The sequence below is a fragment of the Chelonoidis abingdonii genome, chromosome 5, assembly GCF_003597395.2.
Source record: "Chelonoidis abingdonii isolate Lonesome George chromosome 5, CheloAbing_2.0, whole genome shotgun sequence".
Classification (NCBI taxonomy): domain Eukaryota; kingdom Metazoa; phylum Chordata; order Testudines; family Testudinidae; genus Chelonoidis; species Chelonoidis abingdonii.
The window spans coordinates 119,136,050-119,158,252 of NC_133773.1; the positions used below are offsets into that span (position 1 = coordinate 119,136,050).

The 22,203-nt window shown below is 41.1% G+C and overlaps 1 protein-coding gene and 1 long non-coding RNA gene across 5 annotated transcripts in view; one reads left to right on the forward strand and one right to left on the reverse strand.

Annotated features, from left to right (window-relative positions):
* ZBTB49 (zinc finger and BTB domain containing 49) overlaps positions 1-22,203 on the forward strand; it is a 33,819-nt gene that overhangs the window by 1,240 nt on the left and 10,376 nt on the right. For 3 of the 4 annotated variants that reach the window (XR_004373079.2, XR_004373078.2, XM_032775775.2), the window contains exons 2-7: positions 1,723-1,895; positions 4,327-5,432; positions 12,258-12,304; positions 18,503-18,576; positions 19,620-19,702; positions 19,793-19,954. Coding sequence is in view for 2 of the 4 variants with exons in the window: in XM_032775775.2 (XP_032631666.1) it covers positions 1,723-1,895; positions 4,327-5,432; positions 12,258-12,304; positions 18,503-18,576; positions 19,620-19,702; positions 19,793-19,954 (1,645 nt within the window). In the remaining 2 variants the exon portion in view is untranslated. The remainder of the gene's footprint in view (positions 1-1,722; positions 1,896-4,326; positions 5,433-12,257; positions 12,305-18,502; positions 18,577-19,619; positions 19,703-19,792; positions 19,955-22,203) is intronic. The other variant, XM_032775776.2, reaches the window with a different exon arrangement.
* The window catches only part of LOC142046902 (uncharacterized), a 57,554-nt gene continuing 55,313 nt past the window's right edge, over positions 19,963-22,203 (reverse strand). Inside the window, exon 3 of the long non-coding RNA XR_012655988.1 lies at positions 19,963-20,318. This is a non-coding gene — a long non-coding RNA (uncharacterized LOC142046902). The remainder of the gene's footprint in view (positions 20,319-22,203) is intronic.

Here is a 22,203-nt window from a genome sequence, read left to right on the forward strand (position 1 = left end):
TCAGACTTCATGAAGACTTTTACTGAACATTTAAAAGAAAAACAAAGAGCCAAGTGTGCTGCTGAAATTATTCCTAATAAGGCAGTGGCTTGCAGCACCTTTAGGTTCCCTTCCACCAGGGGAGTGAGGCACTTGCGCTTACTGTCCTTAAAACACACCAAGGTCTCAGATTGTTTTAATAAGCTATAAGATCTTTTGGAGCAGGGAGAGGTTTTAGGAACTATTATAGGCTTAAGGGGTTTTCAGTGAAGCATTTGTAAGTTTTAGTGACTTGGTGAATCTCTGATAGGAATTTTAACAAAAGGTGCAATGAAATAATACCTCTTAATATCACAAGCATGGCCAAACCGCATCTCTTTTACAGTTAAAGTGCTGCTTGTGTAGTCCTTCATGCCATCCCCCTTTCTCTGCCTAGCAGACTGGGAGAGAGGGTGCGCTGAGGGTTTCTGCCCTTTGGTGGGGCTAGGGGCTTTTGCCCAACACAGAGAGGGGTCTAGGGGCTTCAGCCCTGCGGGAGGTGCCTGCCAGGGCTGAAGGCTTCATCCCCCTAGGACACACCTGGTGGGGCTGGAGGCTTCAGAAGGAGCAGGACTGAAGCCCCGAGCCCTGGGAGGTGCTTCCCATGGGGCTGAAACTCCAACATCCCCCCTCCCCCCGCACAGGACAAAAGACCCTAGCCCCACCACTCCGCTGCAGGGCTTTAGCCCTGAGCCCCAGCAGACGTATCCATCTCTCAAACTTCTGGAGGTTATTATATGTGGTTCGGAGGGTCAGTAATTTTGGCCATTCCTGTAATAGCGGATGAGAAGCTGCATATAATTAGGATGCATTAAAAGGAGATGTCAAAAAGGTACTCCTGAGAATGTGATGGATAACTAATTTAATTGTAGTGCATATGCAAATTTCTTTTGGTGGGTGACCCAATTAATTTTCTCTGCGAGATCCAGTAGTGAAGAGAAGCCCCTAAAAGATTGGATTCTTTCTCCTCTCCTACTTTTAAAGCATGTGAAAGGGGGAGATTCCATCTCCTTTCCTGTGGCCAAAAATTAAGTTAAAGCACAAATTATATACAGTTGTTCATTTGAGAACAAATGTTAGAAGTTTTCTGTTCCAGGTCACTTTTGTGAACAGCTTGAATATGATGTAAACTTTTTTTCCAGTACAAATGAGAGTCCTGAATTTCTCTAATACTGTTATATTGTACTTATCTGAGAACTATAAGTGAAATGTGCTCAGTGCTCTAGCAATGAGCATGATATAAATATAAATATGTTTGGTCTTTCCAGGATTTTCTATTCTGTGTTTAGAGAATTAAAAAAACTGAGTTTTTCCAATACAAATTGCCTATTTCCTGTTAAGTTTGTGGATGTTCTGTGTTCTGCTTGCTAAAGCCTAATACATATTTAAGTGAATAAGGAAAATGTGTGGTTACAAAGTTCAGTTTATTTGTGGCATCTCCATTACTAGATGTTTGTTCAAAATCTCATTGTAATAGAAAATATTGACTTTAATAAAACTTTCTGTGACTGCTAAAGCCATTAATCACCAAAGATTTTTTCATTTATCTTTAAATGGCCAAATATTGTTAGACATCTACATTAGCTCTGTTTCCCTAGCGAAATAGGGAAAATAGGAGTAATACATTAATTTTTAATCATTTTAAATTTGTTCTGCAAATACAATATTTAATTTAAAACTTAATTCCATCTTATTGTATTGTAGGTAATCAACTGGTATTCTAGCATGGACACTGTTGCTAGCCACAGTTGTCATCTTCTCCAGCAGCTACATGAACAGCGCATTCAAGGCCTTCTCTGTGACTGCATGTTGGTAGTAAAAGGCGTCTGCTTCAAAGCACATAAAAATGTATTAGCTGCTTTCAGTCAGTATTTCAGGTATGTGGTTGAGAAAATATTTTTATTGAATAAACAGGATACTATATAACTGATGTCAATCTCTGAGGAGAGAATTTTTATGCTAGTTAAAGAGTAGTAACGCCTAATCACAGGCTGGAATTAAAAATGATGGGGACCTTGGATCACTTGTCCAGAGATAATCTATATCTCACATTTGGTCTAATTAGAAAATATGGTCTCCCTAATTTATTTTGTAATTGTACATATTTAGCCAGTAAGCTCTTTGAGATCTTCTCTTCATTACATACTTATAGTGGCTAGCACAGTGGGGCCCCAGTCTCTCATTAGAGGTTATTGCCAATACTGCAGTACGAATAAATAGCAATAGTAATGCACACTGCTTCATGAGAATGGCCATACTGGGTCTAGCCCAGTATCCTGTCTTTCGACAGTGGCCAAAGCCAGGTGCCCCAGAGGGAATGAACAGGTAATCATCAAGTGATCCGTTCCCTGATGTTCATTCCCAGCTTCTGGCAAATAGAGGCTAGGGACACATCCCTGCCCATCCTGGCAAATAGCTACTCATGAACCTATCCTTCATGAATTTATCTAGTTCTTTTTGAACCCAGATATAGTTTTGGCCTTCACAATATCCTCTGGCAAAGATTTCCACAGGTTGATTGTACGTTGTGTGAAGAAATACTTTCTTTTGTTTGTTTTAAACCTGCTGCCTATTAATTTCCATTTGGTGACACCCAGTTCTTTGTGTTGGAGAAGGAGTAAATAATGCTTCCTTATTTACTTTCTCCACACCAGTCATGATTTTATAGACCTCAGTCATATCCTCCCTTAGTCATCTCTTTACCAAGCTGAAAAGTCCCAGTCTTATTAATCTTTCCTCATACGGAAGCCATTCCAGACCCCTAATCATTTTTGTTGCCCTTTTCCAATTCCAATGTATCTTTTTTTGAGATGGGGCGATCACATCTGTATGCAGTATTCAAGATGTGGGCATACCGTGGATTTATATAGAGGCAATATATTTTCTGTCTTATTATCGGTCCCTTTCTTATTGATTCCCAACATTCTGTTCGCTTTTTTGACTGCCACTGCACACTGAGTGGATGTTTTCAGAGAATTATTCACAGTGACTCCAAGATCTTTTTCTTGAGTGGTAACAGCTAATTTACACCTTCCAAAGTGCAGTATGAGTTTGCAATATGGTGAGCAGAGCCAGGTGAGAGATTTAATAAGTCAGACAACCAGATCATCCCCTTTTGCTGCTTGGTGCTTAAAAGGAAACTGAGCAGGAGGACAGTTTTCTTCTTTTAGCTTTTCTGAATCTGTATCTGGAACAGAGTCATACACTGAAATCTCTTGATGTGCTAGTCAGTGCATCTGAAACTTTTTAAAGTGTGTCAGTAGCCCTTGCAGCAAGCAGCATCTACTATTCACTTGTCTTGGGATGCTTGCCTGTCAGTGAATAGTCTGGTATTTTTTTTTAAACCCTGTTGCTTCTCGCACCATATCTAAAGCTTGTGCTACCAATAAAATATATATAAACAATACCTGGGAGGGGAAGGAAAATTGACATTCAAATGCTTCTCCACCTGTTATAGTGTTGTAAGCACTGGCAATAATAAATTGTTATTTGGACTTGTGCCCAAAGATTTTTGGCCATCAAGTTTGAATTTAAGGGAGTTAGGTGCCAAACTCCCATTGAATTTCAATGGGCATTGGGTATCCAATTGCTTTAGGATCCTTTCAACATCCTAGCCCAAATAAAATAAAAACAGAATTACAGTAGGCTTCGGTAGTATGCATATAAAGTGATTTTATTCTATGGATATGGCCACGGCTTTAAAATTTTACTAACCACTTAAACCTGCTTGTTAGGCAGAGCTGTAAGAAGGATGAGCCCCAGTGAGGTTCACTGGCAGAGCTTGAAGGAAAGGCTTAGTTCCTGGAAGGGGGAGCACCTTGACTTTCTGAACTGTGGGGTCCCATCTTTATTTTCATTTTGATTAGCTAAATGTAGAGCTTCCTTTCTCAGTCCCCATTCTATTTGCCAGGAGGAAAGGGGAAGCCCTCTTCTCAATCTGTCTGCTTCTGCACAAATGGTCCACTAACACAACATTAAGATTGATATTTACAGTACGTAAGATAGGAAATTAGAAGTATAGGGTGAGATTTTCAAAAGCACTCAGCGGTGGCATAGCTGTTCCTATTGACGTCAACAGTAAAACTCCCATTTGCTTCAAAGGAAGCAGAGTTAGGTTAATTATGAGCAGTTTCAAAAGTCTTATCAGTAAGTACCAGAGCAACTGTCTCTCAGCCGAATGCTGCATATCGAGTTACTGATTCACATTGGGTTAGGATATTGTGTTTGATAGATATTTTATAAAAAAGCTCTTCAGACCAGCGATGTATGTGCTTGTATATTATAAAGGGTTATGCTTTATTTCATCAGGACCCTATTTCAGAATTCACCAGGCCAGAAGAATGATGTCTTTCACTTGGACATTAAAAATGTAGGTGGCATAGGCCAGATCTTGGACTTCATGTACACTTCACACCTTGATCTTAGCCAGGACAATGTACAAGCTATGTTGGATATTGCACAATGTCTGCAAGTGCAAAATGTGCTGAATATTTGCCACACTTTTTTAAAATCCTCCACAGCTGTAGAGCCTCCTGCCAGCATGCCTTGCAATAGTGTTTTCTCCTTGCAAAGTACTTTGGCTACAGAGACTAACTGTGTGAATGAAAATTATGATACTAACTTACTGCATGAATGCTCATCAGATGCACAAGCGAGTAAAGTGTTGGATGACAACCATTCCCACGGATCACAATCTATTAATCTTCATACTTCCTCAGGTGATGTACAGAAACAGACACAGGACTCCTTAGATGGTAATTGCACTGAACTCCCATTTAAACAGCCAAATTACTACTATAAACTGCGCAACTTTTATAGCAAGCAGTTCTACAAGCAGAATGCATGTTCCAACCATGAGAGAATAACAGAACAGTCCTTTGCTTTCAATACATCTACTGAAATAAGTACGGTAGAGAGCAATTCTTCTACTGTCAGTCAATCTGAATGTATTTTGGAATCCTCTGATCACTTACCATCCAACTTTCTGGTTCAGTCCTTGAATGATTCTGCTCCAGACCAAGATTTGGAAAGCACATCCTTGCAGCCTACCAAACAGATGCGGTTGAAAAAGGCAATACACCTTAAAAAACTGAATTTTCTAAGATCACAGAAGTCTGCAGAACAATTGTCTGAACCTAAGAGAGATAACAACAGTATAACAAGGGTAATTGAATCTGTAAATGAAAGTACCATGGAGATGACAAATATTAATGCTGTTGAAGAAAAAGAAACTGAAGACCTTGTGAGTTCGGAGAGTTTTGAACAAACTGTTGAAATGGAAAGATCTCAAGGTCCTTCAGAACAAGATGAGCAATCACAGATTCTTCAGTCACAGAGGCAATATACTTGTGAATTATGTGGAAAGGCTTTTAAACATCCAAGCAATTTGGAGCTCCATAAAAGGTCTCATACAGGTACAATTATTTACTACTTGCAGACCAAATATTTAATAACGAGATAAAAAGGAAAATGACATCCAGGCCTCCTCCCAGTTCAAAGACAGTTGTTACATAGGGATTCACTTTCAAAAATGTACTTTCTCTGGCAAGCGATGTAGGGAAAAGGACAGTTACAGGAATATATTAAGTGAATAGAGAAAAGCTTTTAGGTTCAATTTATTTTCCTTTCTGTCAACTCAGTTTTCTAAGGTTTTCTTCAAAAGCACACTTTTTGGAATATTTAAATATAAATGTCATATTTTTTCTCACCTTTAAAGGAGACAACTTTTGCGCTCAATACCAGAGTGTATAACTCTCACCAAAGCATAGATGTATGGAGAAAAGTCAGTACAAATGGATGTGGATGAGGGAAAACTTGTAGTTAAAGAATCTGTAAATTCCAACAGAGTTACCTTTTTCTGTAGTATTTCACACTGAATTGAGACCATTGTAAATCATATGGGGTAGGAAGTTTTCTTCTTCTTTGCACAGTGCCAAACACACTGTTGTAGATAATCTTGATAAACACTATAACTTCTAGTGGTTACTATGGTCCTAGTGGACATACGTACTTTGTAAAGAAAATGAGAGAGTTTGAATAATTTGACTGTACACTTCTAAAATTCATTCAGATAATTTCATTTTAAAATCGAGCACAGAGTGATTTCCAAAAACAGAAAACACAGCTTAGTATTTGTCACAGTGAAAAATAAGCCCAATCTAACTTTTTAACTCGTCACTCTAAATGTTTAATGTCCCCAACAAATAAAGTTGTAGAACTACAGTCAATTCATTTAAAAAAAAACCTTTTATAAAACTATAGCTTAGCTCAGTGGTTTCCAACCTTTTTACGCCCAAGATCACTTTTTGAATTTAAGAGCAACCCAGAATCTGCTCCTCCCCTTCCCTGAAGCCCTGCCCCACTCACTCTATTCCCCTCTCTCCTGTTGCTTGCTCACCCCCATCCTCACTCACTTTCACCAGGCTAGGGTAGGGGGTTGGGGTCCAGGAGGGAGGTACGGGCTCTGGGTTGGAACGAAGGGGCTTGCAGTGTGAGAGGGGGCTCCGGGCTGAGCCTCAGGCAGGGGGTTGGGGTGCAGGAAGGAGTAAAGGAATGCAAGCTCTGGGAGGGAGTTTGGTTGCAGGAGTGAGCTCCAGGCTGGGGCAGGAGAGGGGGCGGGGTGTGTGCTTGAGGGGGGAGTATGGATGCAGGAGGGGACTCTGGGTAGGGGCCAAGTGTTGGGGTGCAAGGGAGGGTATGGGGTGCTGGCTCTGGGAGGGGGTCAGGCCTGGGGCAGGGGGTTGGGGTGCAGTTGGAGGTATAGGATGCTGGATTTGGGAGGGGGCTCGGCTGGGGTGTTGGCTCCGGGAGAGGGGGCACTTATCTCGGGCAGCTCCCAGTCAGTGGCACAGGAGGGCTAAGACAGGCTCCCTGCCTTCCCCACCCCTACTCAGGCACATTATCACCTCCTCCCCATCATGAGCCAAGACACACACACACACACACACACTCCCCCCCTCCCCCAAAAGAGGCGGCCCATGGGGGAGGCACGTGGCTCTGTGTGCTGCCCTGCTCTACATGCATTGCTCCCGCAGCTCCCCATTCCCAGCCAATTGGAGCTGTGCTTGCAGGCAGGAGCAGTGTGTGGAGACCCCTGCTCCCTCCACCACCCCCCGCTGCAGGGGCATGGATCAACCAGTCAATCGCTATCAATGGGTTGGTGACCACTGGCTTAACTATTCAAGCAATAACATTAATTTCCATCATTTACCATGATGTCTTTCATGGGGACCAAGCTAACAGATGTTTTCTGCCTCTCCTTTTCCTTTATATTCCAATAGCCAGTGACATAATATACAAATGCATGAGGGTTCATCTCACCAAATAAATATCATCTGACAAGTGATATGCATTTTCTGCGCAAAAGTCAAAGAGAATGTGGCCTTTGTTTTAACATGCATTCATTTCTTTTATAAATCATGGTCTTTAGTAATGGGAATTTAGTGAGCAACCTTTCCAGAAGCAAAAAATTTGAACTTTCTCCATCATAGGGTCTCCTCCAAAAGGTCTCATTCAGTATTTGTGAGGTTTTCTGGATGTTCATGTTACAACTCGCACATCAGTATTTTTTTAAAATGATGTTACCCAAGGACTAAATTTTAATTCTTTATAGGTTTCTCTGGGCAGAAAAAATAGATTACATACCAATCTACTAAACCACTTTAATTGTTTGTGGAAAAATGTAAATTCAGCACTCCATGGCTTACACTATTATTTATTCAGTGAGACCTGTGCTCTTTATAGAGCAAACAAAACGTGATCTCTGGTTGACATCTTACAATTTCATTTTAGACACAATACAGTGAGGAACACTGAACAGGAGGAGGTCCAAGGAGGACAGGATTGCAATAAGTTTACATGGTTATTTAGATTCATTATGTGCAATCTTTATAGTGCTACTGGCCCACTCCTGTTTGAAATCCATGTATTTACACACAATCCAACTCCAGTCAAGCTAGTCTATACTGTTTTTAACTACACAGTTTGAGCTGCACACATCTTCAGCTTTACTATATAAAATGTAACAAGACTGATCCCCTTAGGCTTTCTGTTCTTGTGTTGCTGTCCTGCACACTGTTAATTCATGAGTGGGAGTTGAAGTTGTGCCCAGGAATTCCATGTTGTTTTCAGAAACCTTGCTTCTCCAATTCTTGTTTTTAAAAATAACCCAAGAAACTAATAGAACAGCAGATAGCAGTATTGTGCTTGTATTTCCATGTAATATTCTTCCAGAGACTGTGGTATTTTTGTAGTCAATTCAAGTAGCTGCTGCAGGCTACTGGGTGGGATGGCATCATCTGGCTTCTGCAGCATTCTCCTATTATGTAATTTTAAAAAGAGGGAGAGGAAGTGGCAAGTACATGATGTAATTCTTCAATGCTCTGTCTCATTTAACTGTTAATGGAGTGGAATGGGGTGCTGGGAATGGGATATGGGAGCACAGGAGACAGACAAAGCAAGGACATGTGTGTAGCCAAAGCAGTAGGAGGTATACTAAACAGAAGGCAAAGGAAGAGGGCACTCACCAGGGTGTGGAGGGAAGAGAATTTGATACTTTGGTTGCTTGCACTGTTAAGTATATTCTTATGTTGTGCGTATTCTATGACTCAATCTACTTAGTGGTGTGAATTCTGCTGAACATAGTACACCTGTGCTCCATGTAATGGGTTGCTTCCTATTTGTTTGTGTGTACAACTCAGGGCATTAGGTGTTGGTACATTAATCTACAAATCCCTCTATACTTTGGGTATCTAGGGAGAGAAGTATTTTCTTAGTGCCCTCCTGACAACCAAGATCAGATACAGCATCTCTGCTAACAATCAGTGTAGCTTTTTGGGTGTTAGAAACAGGGTATTCAAAGTGATAGGAAGATTTGCTTGTATTTAACTGGACATCAATTCCCTTGAAATTTGAAATCTGTGAGCCACCCAAACAATCTCTTCAGGGCTCCCCCAGCCCTTACTTTGCCTTGTAGGTTTACGGTAGGTGCACCCCAATCCCCAAATCCACTTGAAGCATTCCCCTGCAGTGTCTAGCTCTTAACCATTTGACACTCATGGAAATTATCAGCTTGTCTGATTCAACTGCAGTTCAGTTCTAATATAACATCACAACGCTGAAATATAGTTATAGTGAAAATAATAAGTTTATTATCAAAGGGTAAGATTTAAGAGTAGTGAGTAAGGATAACAAATGGAAACAGAATGGTTACATATAAAACAAAAAGTATAACTTTTTTGCTTCCTAGAGTCTAGACTTTTAGCAGGCTAAAACTCTTGTCAAATGTAGTTAATCTCACCCTAGGCAAGCTCACAGCATCTCCAACCAACATGGTTAGGATTTCCCTTTAATAAATGCAAAACATGCAGTCCTTTTAACTTCCTCTCTTGAAGGACAAAAAAGGTCATTTTGCCTTCTATATCCCCAATATTCCCCAGAGTCAGGATGACCCTTGTGGTTTATGCCCTGATGCACTGCTCCATGTTGCATTCACATCCTCATGTTGATGTGGTATGCAAATGAACTTCCATTGTGTTGGCATACAGTGCTTATTTTACATGTGAATCAAGGCAGATGAGTGAGTGTACATCCTTTGATCAAAATCTGCTTGTCAACACTGCTTTGACTCAGACTTGAAAATATATTTTCTTGTATGTATATATATACACAGCTCCTTAAATGTCATCCATACATTTGACTCTCAACAGTTATGAAGATCAGTATGACATAAGCTTTTATTAGATACCTCACTTGACCCTCTTTAGATAAATACTATGAAATCAATTTGTTGGGTGTAGTGAGTTTGTCAGGTCTGTCCTGGGCTATTGCTACAGAACAGTGAACCCTTTGCCAGTTGCCATTTAGGGGTTCTCAGGGTCACAGACAATATGATTGATGTTCTGCAAAATTAGAGAAGTGATAGACAAGTAACAGACTATTTTTCCACTTTAGTGATGGTTCAGAAACCAGGTGTAGGATAAAAGTTTCAAAAGTGCCTTAGTACTTTGACTTTCAATGAGTCTTCAGTTCCCTGGTACCTAAGGGCTGGACCTTTAAAGATGTTTAAGTGCTTGGCGGGATTTTCAAAAGTGCCAAGATGACTAACTCCCATTGAAATCAGTGGAAGTTAGGTTCCTGGGCACTTCTGAAAATCCCAGAAAGGGCGAGATTCACAAAAGAACTTGAGTGACTAACTGCCACTTTAGTTGCTTGAATCCCAGAATCAGGCCTCACTGGGACTCACAACCCCTGCCCAGTTGCCATCTAAACCTGTGGTGCCTAAACTCACTCAGTGCCTAATTTTTTCTATTACAAGTTTCATAGGCACCTGTGTTTATGCTTCTGAGCATATGTGCTACTGCCTCACTCCAGGTATTTGGATGCTAGTCTCAGACCAATGGAAGATAGGCATTCATCCCCGGGATTCGCCTGCAGAGTCCAATCTGCTAAAAATGCTCAGAACTCACTTACTAGATCGGGACTCTATAGGTGAGCTTACACAAAACAGCTGTGAGTGGAGGGAGGACCTCCCTCCTAATTTTTAGCCCAGTGACTGGTTCAAGTCCCCCCGTCCCCCTCCACCTGAGGGGGAGAAGGAATTTGCTTGGGGATCTAATACTTCTCAGGTCTATGGGATATTCTGATGTGTGACTCCCTGAATCTTTCCTGCTGAAACTGTTCCACTGTGTAAAAATAATTTTAAAAAGTCATTGGCACGGGAGGACTGGATCCTGGGTCTCACAGGTGAATGCTGTAACCACTAAGATACACTGTAATATTCATTCTCTCTCTCCCCTATTTCCCCCCTTTCCGTCAATGATGCTTTCATTATTTATTCACAATGGAACAGGTTCAACAGTTGAGACTGAGGGGGCCATATATCAGAATATTCTATAGCCCAGTGGTTATGGCACTGACCTGAAAGGTGGCAGAACTCTGTTCAAATCCCTTCTCTTCCTCAGATGGGGGAGGGGACTTGAAGCAGGCTCTTCTACATCCCAGGTGAGTACTCTATCCACTGAGCTAAAAATAATGAGGGATGTAGTCGTCCCCTCTCTGGGCTTCTTGCTAAAATATTATAGGCACCTAATCCCAAAAGATGGTTTGCAGCTGAAAATCCCAAGCAAAGGGAAGATCTTCCCATTGGCCCAGTCTTGGGTGCCTATTTTTGTGAGACTGGCAAGGTTTAGCACACACAGCTATTGGCTAGCTTGCGGGAGGAGCTGCCTAACATACTGCCTAATGTGAATCCCATTCCGAGGCACCCATCTCCATTCATTGTATAGAGAGCCTTGTCACTGTGAATCACAGTGATTTTTCTAGGCATCTAAAAGTCTAGCCCTAAATGCTTATGTGCCTCATTAGGCAGCTAAATATCTTTAATAATCTGGCCCTAGTCACTTTGAAAATGGGGTTTAGGCTCCTAAATCATGGATGCAGTCTTGAAAATTACCCATAATCTAAAATTAGGAAACCCGTGAAAAGGGAGAACTGTGGCAGAACTATTTGGTGGCTAAACGTCCTTAGGGAATAGGTGAAAAAGAGTATACATTGATTCAAACTGATAACTAGGTTTCTGGACTAGAAAACAGAAGAATGTGGCTAAATATCAGTATAATGAGATTATGATGCATTTCAAAAAGTATAGTGTCTTGGTCTGATTTCCCTATTTGTCAAGTTTCTTACACACTGGCTGTGGATTGCTTCCAGGGTCTCTGATCAATCAGAGCTGATATGTGAAGTGAACAGAATCTTGCAAAGGGAGAGTACAAGACCTCACACACACTCAATTTCTATGTGAATTATTAGCTTCAGTCTGTAGGCCAGAGTGTGTGTGTGTGTGTGTGTGTGTAAAAGTGTAAAACTGATGTGCTCTTTTAAATTTTGTATTAATTCGACAGAGTTACCACATTTCCTTCAAGCATTTTTAACTCTTATTCTCACACCTATCCTGCAAGGAAGAAAGTGTAGCTGTTAAGAACGTTTCTATTCCTGTCCATTTTTTGCTAGTTACTGTTTGTGAAATATAAATATAAATTATATTTCAAAGAGATTCTCCTTTAAGAGGTAAATGACAGAAACACAATACCTATATAATTTTCTCTTTAAATTACTTTGGTAAGTAATTGTGGCTTTAAGTTGTATCTAAATTATATCTTTGAGGGAAGTATACGAATTTAAAACAGTTGTATTCTGTTGAAACTATTAGATATGCTATGTTCTGTCTTTTCTCCTTTTAGGTGAGAAACCTTTTGAATGTAACATTTGTGGGAAACACTTCTCACAGGTGGGAATATTTTATTTTATGATACTTACAGTTAAACTAAATGCATCCGTGTTTTGAGTCTAAAAGTAAACTTAGTTCTGTTTGCAGTGGTATAAATGACATGGCCTTGTCCAATGTTATAATCCTAAATTTAGGATTTAGCCACCTATGGTGGCTTTTGAAAATACAAATTACAGTTTTCTAGATTACTTAAGATGTTTTCTGCCTTTTTTTTCTTTTACTTTTATGTAGCAGTTCTATCACCTCTCCCTCAATCTGTCTTTAATTTTCATGCTTTTTTCTCAGCAATTGGATGCTTAGTTATGTAGATTTAAAAAAAAAAAGTCCTCCGCATATTTAAAATCTAGAGTACATTCACTGCCAGATTATAACAACGTGTGGCCTAAAATATATACACCTCTACCCTGATATAATGCGGTCCTTGGGAGCCATAAAATCTCACCGCTCTTTAGGTGAGACCGCATTATACTGGGTTTGGTCCGGGATGGCATACCAACAAGAGCAGCGGACTGGACTGTGCTGGACTGGACTGGCTTCCCTGGTGGTGATTTAAAGGGCCCGGTGCACCAGCTGCTGTGGGGAGCCCCAGTCCCATTAAATCACCACCGGAGCTCCGGCAGCAGGGCTCAGGCGAGGATTTAAAGGACCCGGGGCTCCCTGCAGCGGCTAGAGCCTCTGGCCCTTTAAATCACTGCCTGAGCCCTGCTGCCAGAGCCCTGGCCGGAATTTAAAGGGCCTGGTGATCCAGCTGCTGCGGAGAGCCCCAATCCCTTTAAATCACTGCCAGAGCTCTGGCAGAGGGGCTCGGGTGGGAATTTAAAGGGCCTGGGGCTCCACACGAATTCAGATACAACGCGATAAAGCAGTGGGGCTCAGGTGGTGCTTTAAAGGGCCCAGAGCTCCTCACTGCTTTACTGCGTTATAGCCAAATTCGTGTTATATCGGGTCACATTCTTTTGGGGTAGAGGTGTACATACCTCATCTAGGAATACAATTTGAGTGGAGTTTAGAGGAACAGTGGAGTCAGTCTTGCATACTGTTATTTTTACATACTCTAAAGCAGTGGTTCGCAACCTATTTACCATCGTGGGCCGCATATGTGGCCAACAATGTGTTATGTGGGCTGCATCCAATAGTACCTGTTTGGGCCTGAGGAGGGGAGGGATAGCTCAGTGGTTTGAGCATTGGCCTGCTAAACCCAGGGTTGTGAGTTCAATTCTTGAGGGGGCCATTTAGGGACCTGAGGCAAAAATCTGTCAGGGATGGTACTTGGTCCTACTGTGAAAGCAGGGGACCGGACTGGATTCAGCTCAGTGACCTTTGGACCTTCCTTCCAATTCTATGAGACAGGTATATCTCTATGTTTAAAAAAAAAAAAAATTGGCTGCAGTTCTGTGTTGATTGGGCCACAGGTTGAGAACCACTGTTCTAAAGCAAATACCTTAGTCACATAAATAATTTGTTGTATACCCTGTAGTCTTCCCATACATTGCTTCCAAAATGTAGCAATGCCAACCTCTCTAGAGGTCCAAATATGAAACATTGATTAGCTGATAATTGCATAAATGCAATCAGACTAATTTCTTTTTAACTGAAATTCAAATGGTTCCAAAGCCTGACACAATAGGAAATAAAAGTCAGATTTTTTTCCTGATACTCTGGCCCTGAATTTTAGCTGCGCCTCAATTTGACCTCCAATATTTAAATTGCAAAGTTACAGGAACTGTTAAATTCACTTGCATTTGCACACATCAGGCACCAACTACTTGACTTACAGGTACAATCAGGTAGGCCATTAAAAGGATGCAGTTTTTGTCCCTAAAACTGCATCAGCAGTATTGGAGACCACATCTGAAAATTTAGGACTCCACCTTTTCATTGTAATTTATTATCTGTACTCACAGTCTTACTGTATTCCATCTTTTGTCATAAGATACCCTGTATTTATATCAGAATACTTATACTTTACAAGAGAGGGGTGAGCGGGAGGGGGGAAAGAGAGAGAAACAGTCAAGTGCATGTTTTATACTGGGATAGATTTAATAATTGAAGTGTGAGGTCTGGCCCTACATTCAGTGTTCAGTTGTGCTTGTCCAGTCATTTTGGACAGCTTTGAGTTCATATTAGCCAATTTGTTGAAGACTGAAACTCTAAGTATCAGAAGGGGGTATAACCATTAAAAGCAGCTTCTCAAAATTGTTGTGAAGGTATACCAGTCTAGATACAAGAACGTATTGCTGCCCTTCATGTTCATGAGAATAAGAAAAGGTTGGTTTATTTGACCATAAAACATTTCTTACTTCAAGCAAGCGGAGTAGCATTTTGCAAGGCTGATTTAAGTTATTGAAGGGAGATTCATGGGGAGGGGAGAGGAAACAGTAAAGTGTGTATCACAGCTATGACAAACTTAAGACTTTTTTCATGTAACAGACTTTGTTTTTCATGAATTCCTTTAATTTTCCATCTGTTGATAGAGATTACAGTTTGTAGTACCTTTTCATTGTAATTGCTCTTAAACAGTTTTTCTCCTCTATCTTAATCTCCTGAAGGTGCTGATAGATGAATTATAATACAGCGTATGCATGTTTGCAAAATATAAGGTCCACAATGCAATCCAAGTGCTACAACTAGTTTCCTATTCATAAAGTGGAATTTACCTCCCTCCCTATTCTTTCCTTACGTTAGTGTTGTGACTTACAAAAGCAGTGTTCAAAATTCTGTTGTTCTTGGCTTAATGTACTGATGAATATTGGCTAATGAAGGGTGAAATAGTTAAATTCCAAGTATCAATCCTCTTATCATCTTTCTCTCCTCTCTCCACTCTGCAAATACAATACCATAACCACATGTTGTAAGACTACACCTACCAAGAAGTAAGGTGTAAAGAAAATTGATTTCTTCCTTTATAATGACTAGTTCCTCCCACTTTCCTGTGTTTTCTTTGCTGTCACAGCCTATAAGCGTGGGAGACTACAGCACTATTCTCTCTAGCCTTCATCTGCTGTGCTTTTGGGCCCAGTCTTGCATCTGTCCAGTGCATGGACTCCCACTGATGTCGATGGCAGTTCCAAGTGCATAGCAGATGCTGGATCAGTAATGTTTTTTGTACTTAGAAATAAATGGAAGATTAAAGTAGTAAAAATTGAGATTGGATATAGGAAGAAGATGAGCAAAAGGAACCTACTTTACACTAACCTTGACTTTTGGAGAGAAGAAAAGGCCCTTTTGCCTCCCAGCATGGTCTTCCCCTCACTACCAGTATATCACCTGCTTTGCTGCATGATTTTTTGCCACACTTCTTCTCTGGAATCAAGGATAACACTGCAGGTCTCGTATGTTATCTTTTTTGGCAAAGTCTCTTTCAGGACGTTTTGTGTGAGTGCCTGCTCTTTAAGACATGCTACTTGAGCCTGAGATTGTTTTGGTCATAAAGATTTGTAAAAGGATCAAATCAACTGTCCTTTTCTTCTTCTGAGTGAATGTGTGAAATCCAGCCAGGATCAGTCAGGCTCAGAAATCCACTCCTACTATCTTTAATATCTCTCTCTTTCACTGAAATGCCCACCCTCAGCTTATCCATCATCTTCCTAGCCAGTCAATATTATTCCTTTGCAGAGTTAAAACCCATGGATCAGGCCAAAGGTGATAGGACAATGATATACAATAGAACCTCAGAGTTATGGACACCTTGGAAATGGAGGTTATTCGTAACTCTGAAATGTTCATAACTCTGAACAAAACATTATGATTCTTTCAAAAGTTTACAACTGAACATTTATTTAATATAGCTCTGAAACTTTGCTATGCAGAAGGAAAATGCTGCTTTAAACCATCTGAATTTAAATGAAACACACACACAAAGTTTCCTTACCGTGTCAATCTTTTTTTAAATGTTCCTTTTTTTTTTTTTTTTTTTTTAATAGTTTACATTTAACACAGTACTGTACTGTATTTGCTTTTCTTTTCTTTTGGTCTCTGCTGCTGCCTGATTGTGTACTTCTGGTTCCAAATGAAGTGTGTGGTTGACCGGTCGTTCATAACTCTGGTGTTCTACTGTACTTCTATCCTCCTCCTCCAGGCTTCAAGTTCACACTGTAAGAAAGGTATCAGAACTGCTAATAATAAGCTCATTGTCCTGGCATCCTTAGGGGATGGGATCAAGGATTATGGATTTATTTGCATAGGGAAATTAACCAGAATAGCTATTCTGCAGTAGCTCCCCGTGGATACTGTTATTCTAGAATAAGAATGTCCAAATGGGAAACTATTCCAGAATAGCTATTGCGCTTTAAATTCACACTCTACCTTAATCTGAAATGACTTTCAAGTGCAGACAATCCCTATATTTCTGTTTGTTCTGTGGTACAACAGAGACAGAGCTTCTACTCTTTCTGTGATGTATGTACTTCAGGCTTCCCAGGTTGTGCCTCTGCATGGAGAATCTCTCTCCTCCCAAACCCCAGTTCTACATGGTCAGGTTATACAAAGGATAGGTTATCTTAGTTGAGATGCCCATTGTTCTCAGACCTCCAGAGATCTGCTCATAGACTCTGTGAGTCTCCAGAACACCTGTCTTAGTTTCCTTTTCTGTTATAGATTTCAGCCTTCTGACTTTTTGTCTGAGAGTATAAGGGTCAATCTGATTTCTTTCTGAAAGACTTTGAAATGGTTAAAAACAAGCTGTTTCAGGATGCAATCCAGGGTCATTTTTCATCTGTATGGGTTCTTTGCAATCAGTTTAATTTCTCACTTTTCTTTGTTGGTTCATCCCGATATTTCCTTTCATCACCTTTCATTATATCCATAAACTTTTGTTGTCAAAAGTTGCTATTGTTGCCTATGAGGATTTCAAGGAGAGAGAATCAGAAGTGTGTCCCTTGTGGTTAGTTTCTCTGATCTTTCCTTATCTAGGGAGGTCACTGAATAAAGGTCATTATCTAGAATCTCTGTACACTTACTAAGAGAGGTATATCTTACATTTCCTACTCGAGCTGTATTTAAATAAAGCCAAAGCAGTTGCTTTCCTCAACGGTTCTAGAATTGCAAAAAGGCTGCCAAGTGTTAACAAGTGAGCTTGGGATCAAGTAAAACATTCCTGGACAATGTTTGGGGCTCCTCCCTCCAACATGTCTATGTCTTTCATATACTGTTGGAGTCTCAGTTGATTATCTATTCAGAGCCATCACTGATCTTCGCTACTAAGGCTATGTCTACACTACAGCTACAGCGGCACAGCTATGGCCCTGCAGGTTTGGTGCTGTAGCATTGCAGTGTAGACACTCACTCCAGCATATAAGGAGGGTTTTCCATTGCTGTGGTTAATCCATTCCTCCAAAAAGTCTTCCTTCGACCTAATGATTCTATGCCAGGAGTTAGGTCAGCTTAACTGTGTTGCTCAGGGGTATGAATTTTTTCCACCTCTGGCTCATGTAGTTAGGTCGACCTAAGTTTTAGGTTAAGCCTAAGCCAAAGAGTTATTTGGAAGAAGTGTGCTTCACGCTTCTGGGCTTCTTATCTGCCTTGATTGATATGCCAGCATGACTTTTGCAGGAGAGGGGAGAGGGAAGATGTACAAGGAAAAATTACTTACCAGTAATTCGTTTTGTTCATAGTCTTCTCCTCTTCCTTATCCTACTTTCTCCTTTTGTTGGGGTTAAATATTTGTGGCTTTTGAAGTACTCAGACTTGAGTACATTATATGTAGATGATGACTGACCATTTTTCTTTGCCTCCTGGTAGGTGAAGTCATACATCATGATGTAGTGGTGTTTTATTTTTAGGATAGGGAAGAGAAGGAGACTAAGACAAATCTAATTACTGGTAAGTAATCATCTCCCATGACTGTAATCCTGGATGTTGTTCTAGGTTTTCACATTTAACCAGATCAGTCTTTCAGATGTGATTGTTTGAATCTGGGCTTCTGTTTTCTTTTTTTTTAAATTTGCTCTTTTTTCTGTTTCACAGTTTGCTGTTGTCAACTTATAGCTAAATAGATAGATAGGTGGCTATTAGTGTAGACAACAATATTTTTTGATCAAACAGCATAATACTTCATTCTCCAAATGGTGCATAACCTTGACCATTTTAAAATTAGGAACTGAAAGCCAGCTTCTGGATTCTGTTCTTTACACCGTTTTATCTACAGACACCAACTAGCTAGTGCTGGCCTCTTTAAACCTTTTATTCCCATCTTTTCAGGCAGGTAACCTACAGACTCATTTACGTCGGCACTCTGGTGAAAAACCATATATTTGTGAAATCTGTGGGAAAAGGTGAGTACAATTGTTAATCTCCTATACAGTTAGCATGTCAGTGCTTTAAGATCGTATTTAATAAAACATTTTCTTAACCCTAATAACAACCCACAGGCCAAGGTTTAGGGAACACAAGTAGACTGGGTTGATTTATACCACCATAGGCTTTTATTGTCTATTTGCCCATCGCTCTTTGTGCACTTCTGCCTTTATTGGATACTGGTAAATGACAAGACATTAACATTAGGAATTGCTTATTAAAAGCAAGTACAGAATGATGGGTTAAATGACTTTATGCAAATATATTTTTAGAGCCATATATATGTATATGTGTATATATATATATGTGTGTATATGTATGTTGCCAATTAATAAAAATCCAAATAAGCCCATAAATCAGTAGCATGTCTAGTGAGTCTTTATGGTCTTATTTCGATTTCTGTTCATTGGCAACTTTTTAATTAACTAAGAAGATCCAATGTCTAATTAAACTATTTAACTGAACACAACTTTTGGAAACTTTGACCCATAAAGTACTCACAGTTCTATTTTTTTTCTTTTAAAGCTATACATTGTCATGATTTAGACCTAGACTGGTTAGGGTTTTGTTAAATTTTACAAAAACTATGATCAATAGATAGGTCTTCATTATTTTTATTGGAGTTTTTTTAAATATTTCCTTGAAGTCTTTACAATACAAATATTGCTGCATTCAGCACATGACAGAAAATACACAAACTTGTAACTGTCTTGTCTATTTTTGTTCAAGGTAGGCAAAAATACAAAAATTAAAGTAGCAGTATTAAAGGCAAAAAATAAATTTGATTGTTAAAAATAGATGTTTGAAATTTAAACATTATGTTTCTTTAAAAAATATTTTGAACCTGACAATGTCCCCTTAATAGCAGCTAGTGTTAGGAGTTTTTAATATTTCAGACTACAGTCCTCTAACCATTCTAGAACTTGCTAGTTGATGAAACATTCATAACAGCTGCTCCCTATATGATATACAGCTGTGGAGAGTAGAAGCATTTTAACTGAGTTTCCAAATTCGGTTCCAGGTTTGCTGCTTCTGGTGATGTACAGCGTCACATTATTATTCATTCTGGAGAAAAACCTCATTTGTGTGATATTTGTGGCAGAGGTATGCTAGAATTAATTTTTTCTGTCTTTAGGGTTTATGATTGAAATGAGAGTAGTCTTCTTAATCTTAGTGTCTGTTACATTCTTCCAGGGTTTAGTAACTTTAGTAACTTAAAGGAACACAAAAAGACCCATACAGCAGATAAAGTATTCACCTGCGATGAGTGTGGAAAGTCATTTAACATGCAACGGAAGTTGGTAAAGCACAGAATTAGGCACACAGGAGAAAGACCATACAGCTGTTCAGCATGTGGTAAGTAAGGTTTACAATACATACATATTTATTTTTAAAAACTAGTGGAAGTTCACCTTATTCACTGAATGGCTTGGAAATAAACAAAGTAAAACTGGATTGAAATATCCTTTCCTGGAACTCTTCTTTCTTCTTCGAGTGCTGTCCCTGTGGGTACTCCACTCTAGGTGATGGTGTGTCCCGGTGCTGTTGATCGGAGATTTTCGGTAGCAGTGCCTGGTTGGAGCGCACGCACTCAGTTGGTATCTCCCGCCTCGTTGGAATCTTCCTGAGTGCGTGCGCCCCACACCATCCTCAGTTCCTTCTCAACCATCCTCGGCTGAAGACAGGACTCAGGGCAGTGCTGCCTTCTCTTCCCTGGTCTCTATAGGAAACAGTAACAAAGAACATAGAAATAATTATTAATTACTTCCCAGTTGTTTCCCTTCCTTTAGTATAGTTACATAGTTAGTTACTTAGTCTAAAAAAAAAAAAAGTGCCCCTCGGGCTTGTCTCCCATTGAGACACTTTCCTCGGCCATCTCTAATTCATAATGCCAAGAGCTTCAGGATTCAAAAGATGCATCTCCTGTCAGGACTCCATGCCATGGTCAGATAGGCATTCACATTGTGTGAAGTGCCTCGGGGACACCCACATCCCCGCAAAGTGCCTCCATTGTGCGAGCCTCAAGTCAAGAGCTCGTTGTGACAGGGATCTGCGGCTCAAAATCCTGATGATGGAAAAATCCTTACAGCCGCTGTCGGAGACGGAAAAGGCTAAACCTGCTCCCTCACGCTCCCCAGCCAGATCGGAACCGGTGAGGAGCGTTGCTTCACTCTCCCTGGAGTGGAGGCAAGAAGCACAACAATCTCACAGAAGAGACTCTAACAAGGGTAGGGGGTCTCCGAGGCAGGGACCCGACCTCTCAGGCCGGGAAGGTCCTTGTGGATCCAGTCCCCTCAGCGCTGCAAACGGCCGCGGCGCAGACACCTTGCTCCTCCTTGGCACCGCAAACAGCCACAGCGCCGGCACTGCACTCCTCTTTGGCACCGACAATGGCTGGGGTGCCGACAGCATGCTCAGCTGCAACAGCGAAAACGGCCGTGGTGCTGACAGTGCGCTTAGTCTCGGCACCAAAAACAACCGCAGTGCCGACAGCGCGCTCCTCCTCGGCACCGAGAAGAACGTTGGCACCAAGCCTGTCTTCTACCCGTGCACCAGCAGCAGACCCCCTGCAGGGCACCTCTAAGCAGTCTGCAGCAACATTCTCATTCTCACTTTCTCCTACTAATGAGCTAGAGCAGAGAGCAGGCTCAGCTCAGCCCAGGGAGCAGGAGCAACAGTTTCTCACCCAAAGTGACCTTTCAGTGCCACCTGAGCCTCACTCTCCGCTCCTAGACACATAGGACTCATTTCTTGAACTGCCACTCTCTCCACCTGAACTGGCTTTCATTGACGGGGAACTTGATTTACAGCAGCAAGCAGAGTTCTCCCCTCCTGCTTCTCCTCCACAGACACCTCTACCACCTCAGGTCATGGCTCAAGGTAACCAGCCTCAGTTTCTCTACTTTGCCCCCCTGTGGGTGGCACCTGGGTTCTCCTATCCTATGTCTTGGCCTCAGTGATACCTGTGGCAATATCCTCCTACCAATCAGCCTCCTTCCATGCCTCAGTCTCCTGCTCCATCCACTTCTAGGGTGCCTGAGCCCCCTCCTGAGACTGGGAGCTATGCACCATATCCTGACTCACTGACCGCTAATTCTCCACTAGCCTCGGATGAAGCCCTCCTCCCTTCACCTCCACAGGCCGTGGACGACTGCAAACAATTTCAAGAACTTTTTAGGAGGGTGGCACTCAGTCAAGATATCCCCTTAGAAGAGGTTCAGGAGGCGCAACACAAACTCCTCAGAATCCTTCAACCGTCTGCGCCCTCAAAAATCGCGCTCCCTATAAACATAGTACTCATGGAGCCAGCTGACACTCTGGCAAACCCCAGCCTCCTTAGTACCAACTTGCAAGAAGGCTGAACGTAAATACTATGTCCCTGCAAGGGACGCAGACTTCCTATTTTCTCATCCACCACTGAACTCTCTTGTCATGGATGCAGTTGCACAGAGGACAAAACAGTCACAATATCGACCCACCCCACAAGACGAAGACCGTGGACGCCTTGACGTCCTGGGCCGCAAGGTTTATACATCCTCTACACTACAATTCAGAATTGCAAACTATTCTGCTCTCCTCGCCAGTTATGATTTTGATAATTACAA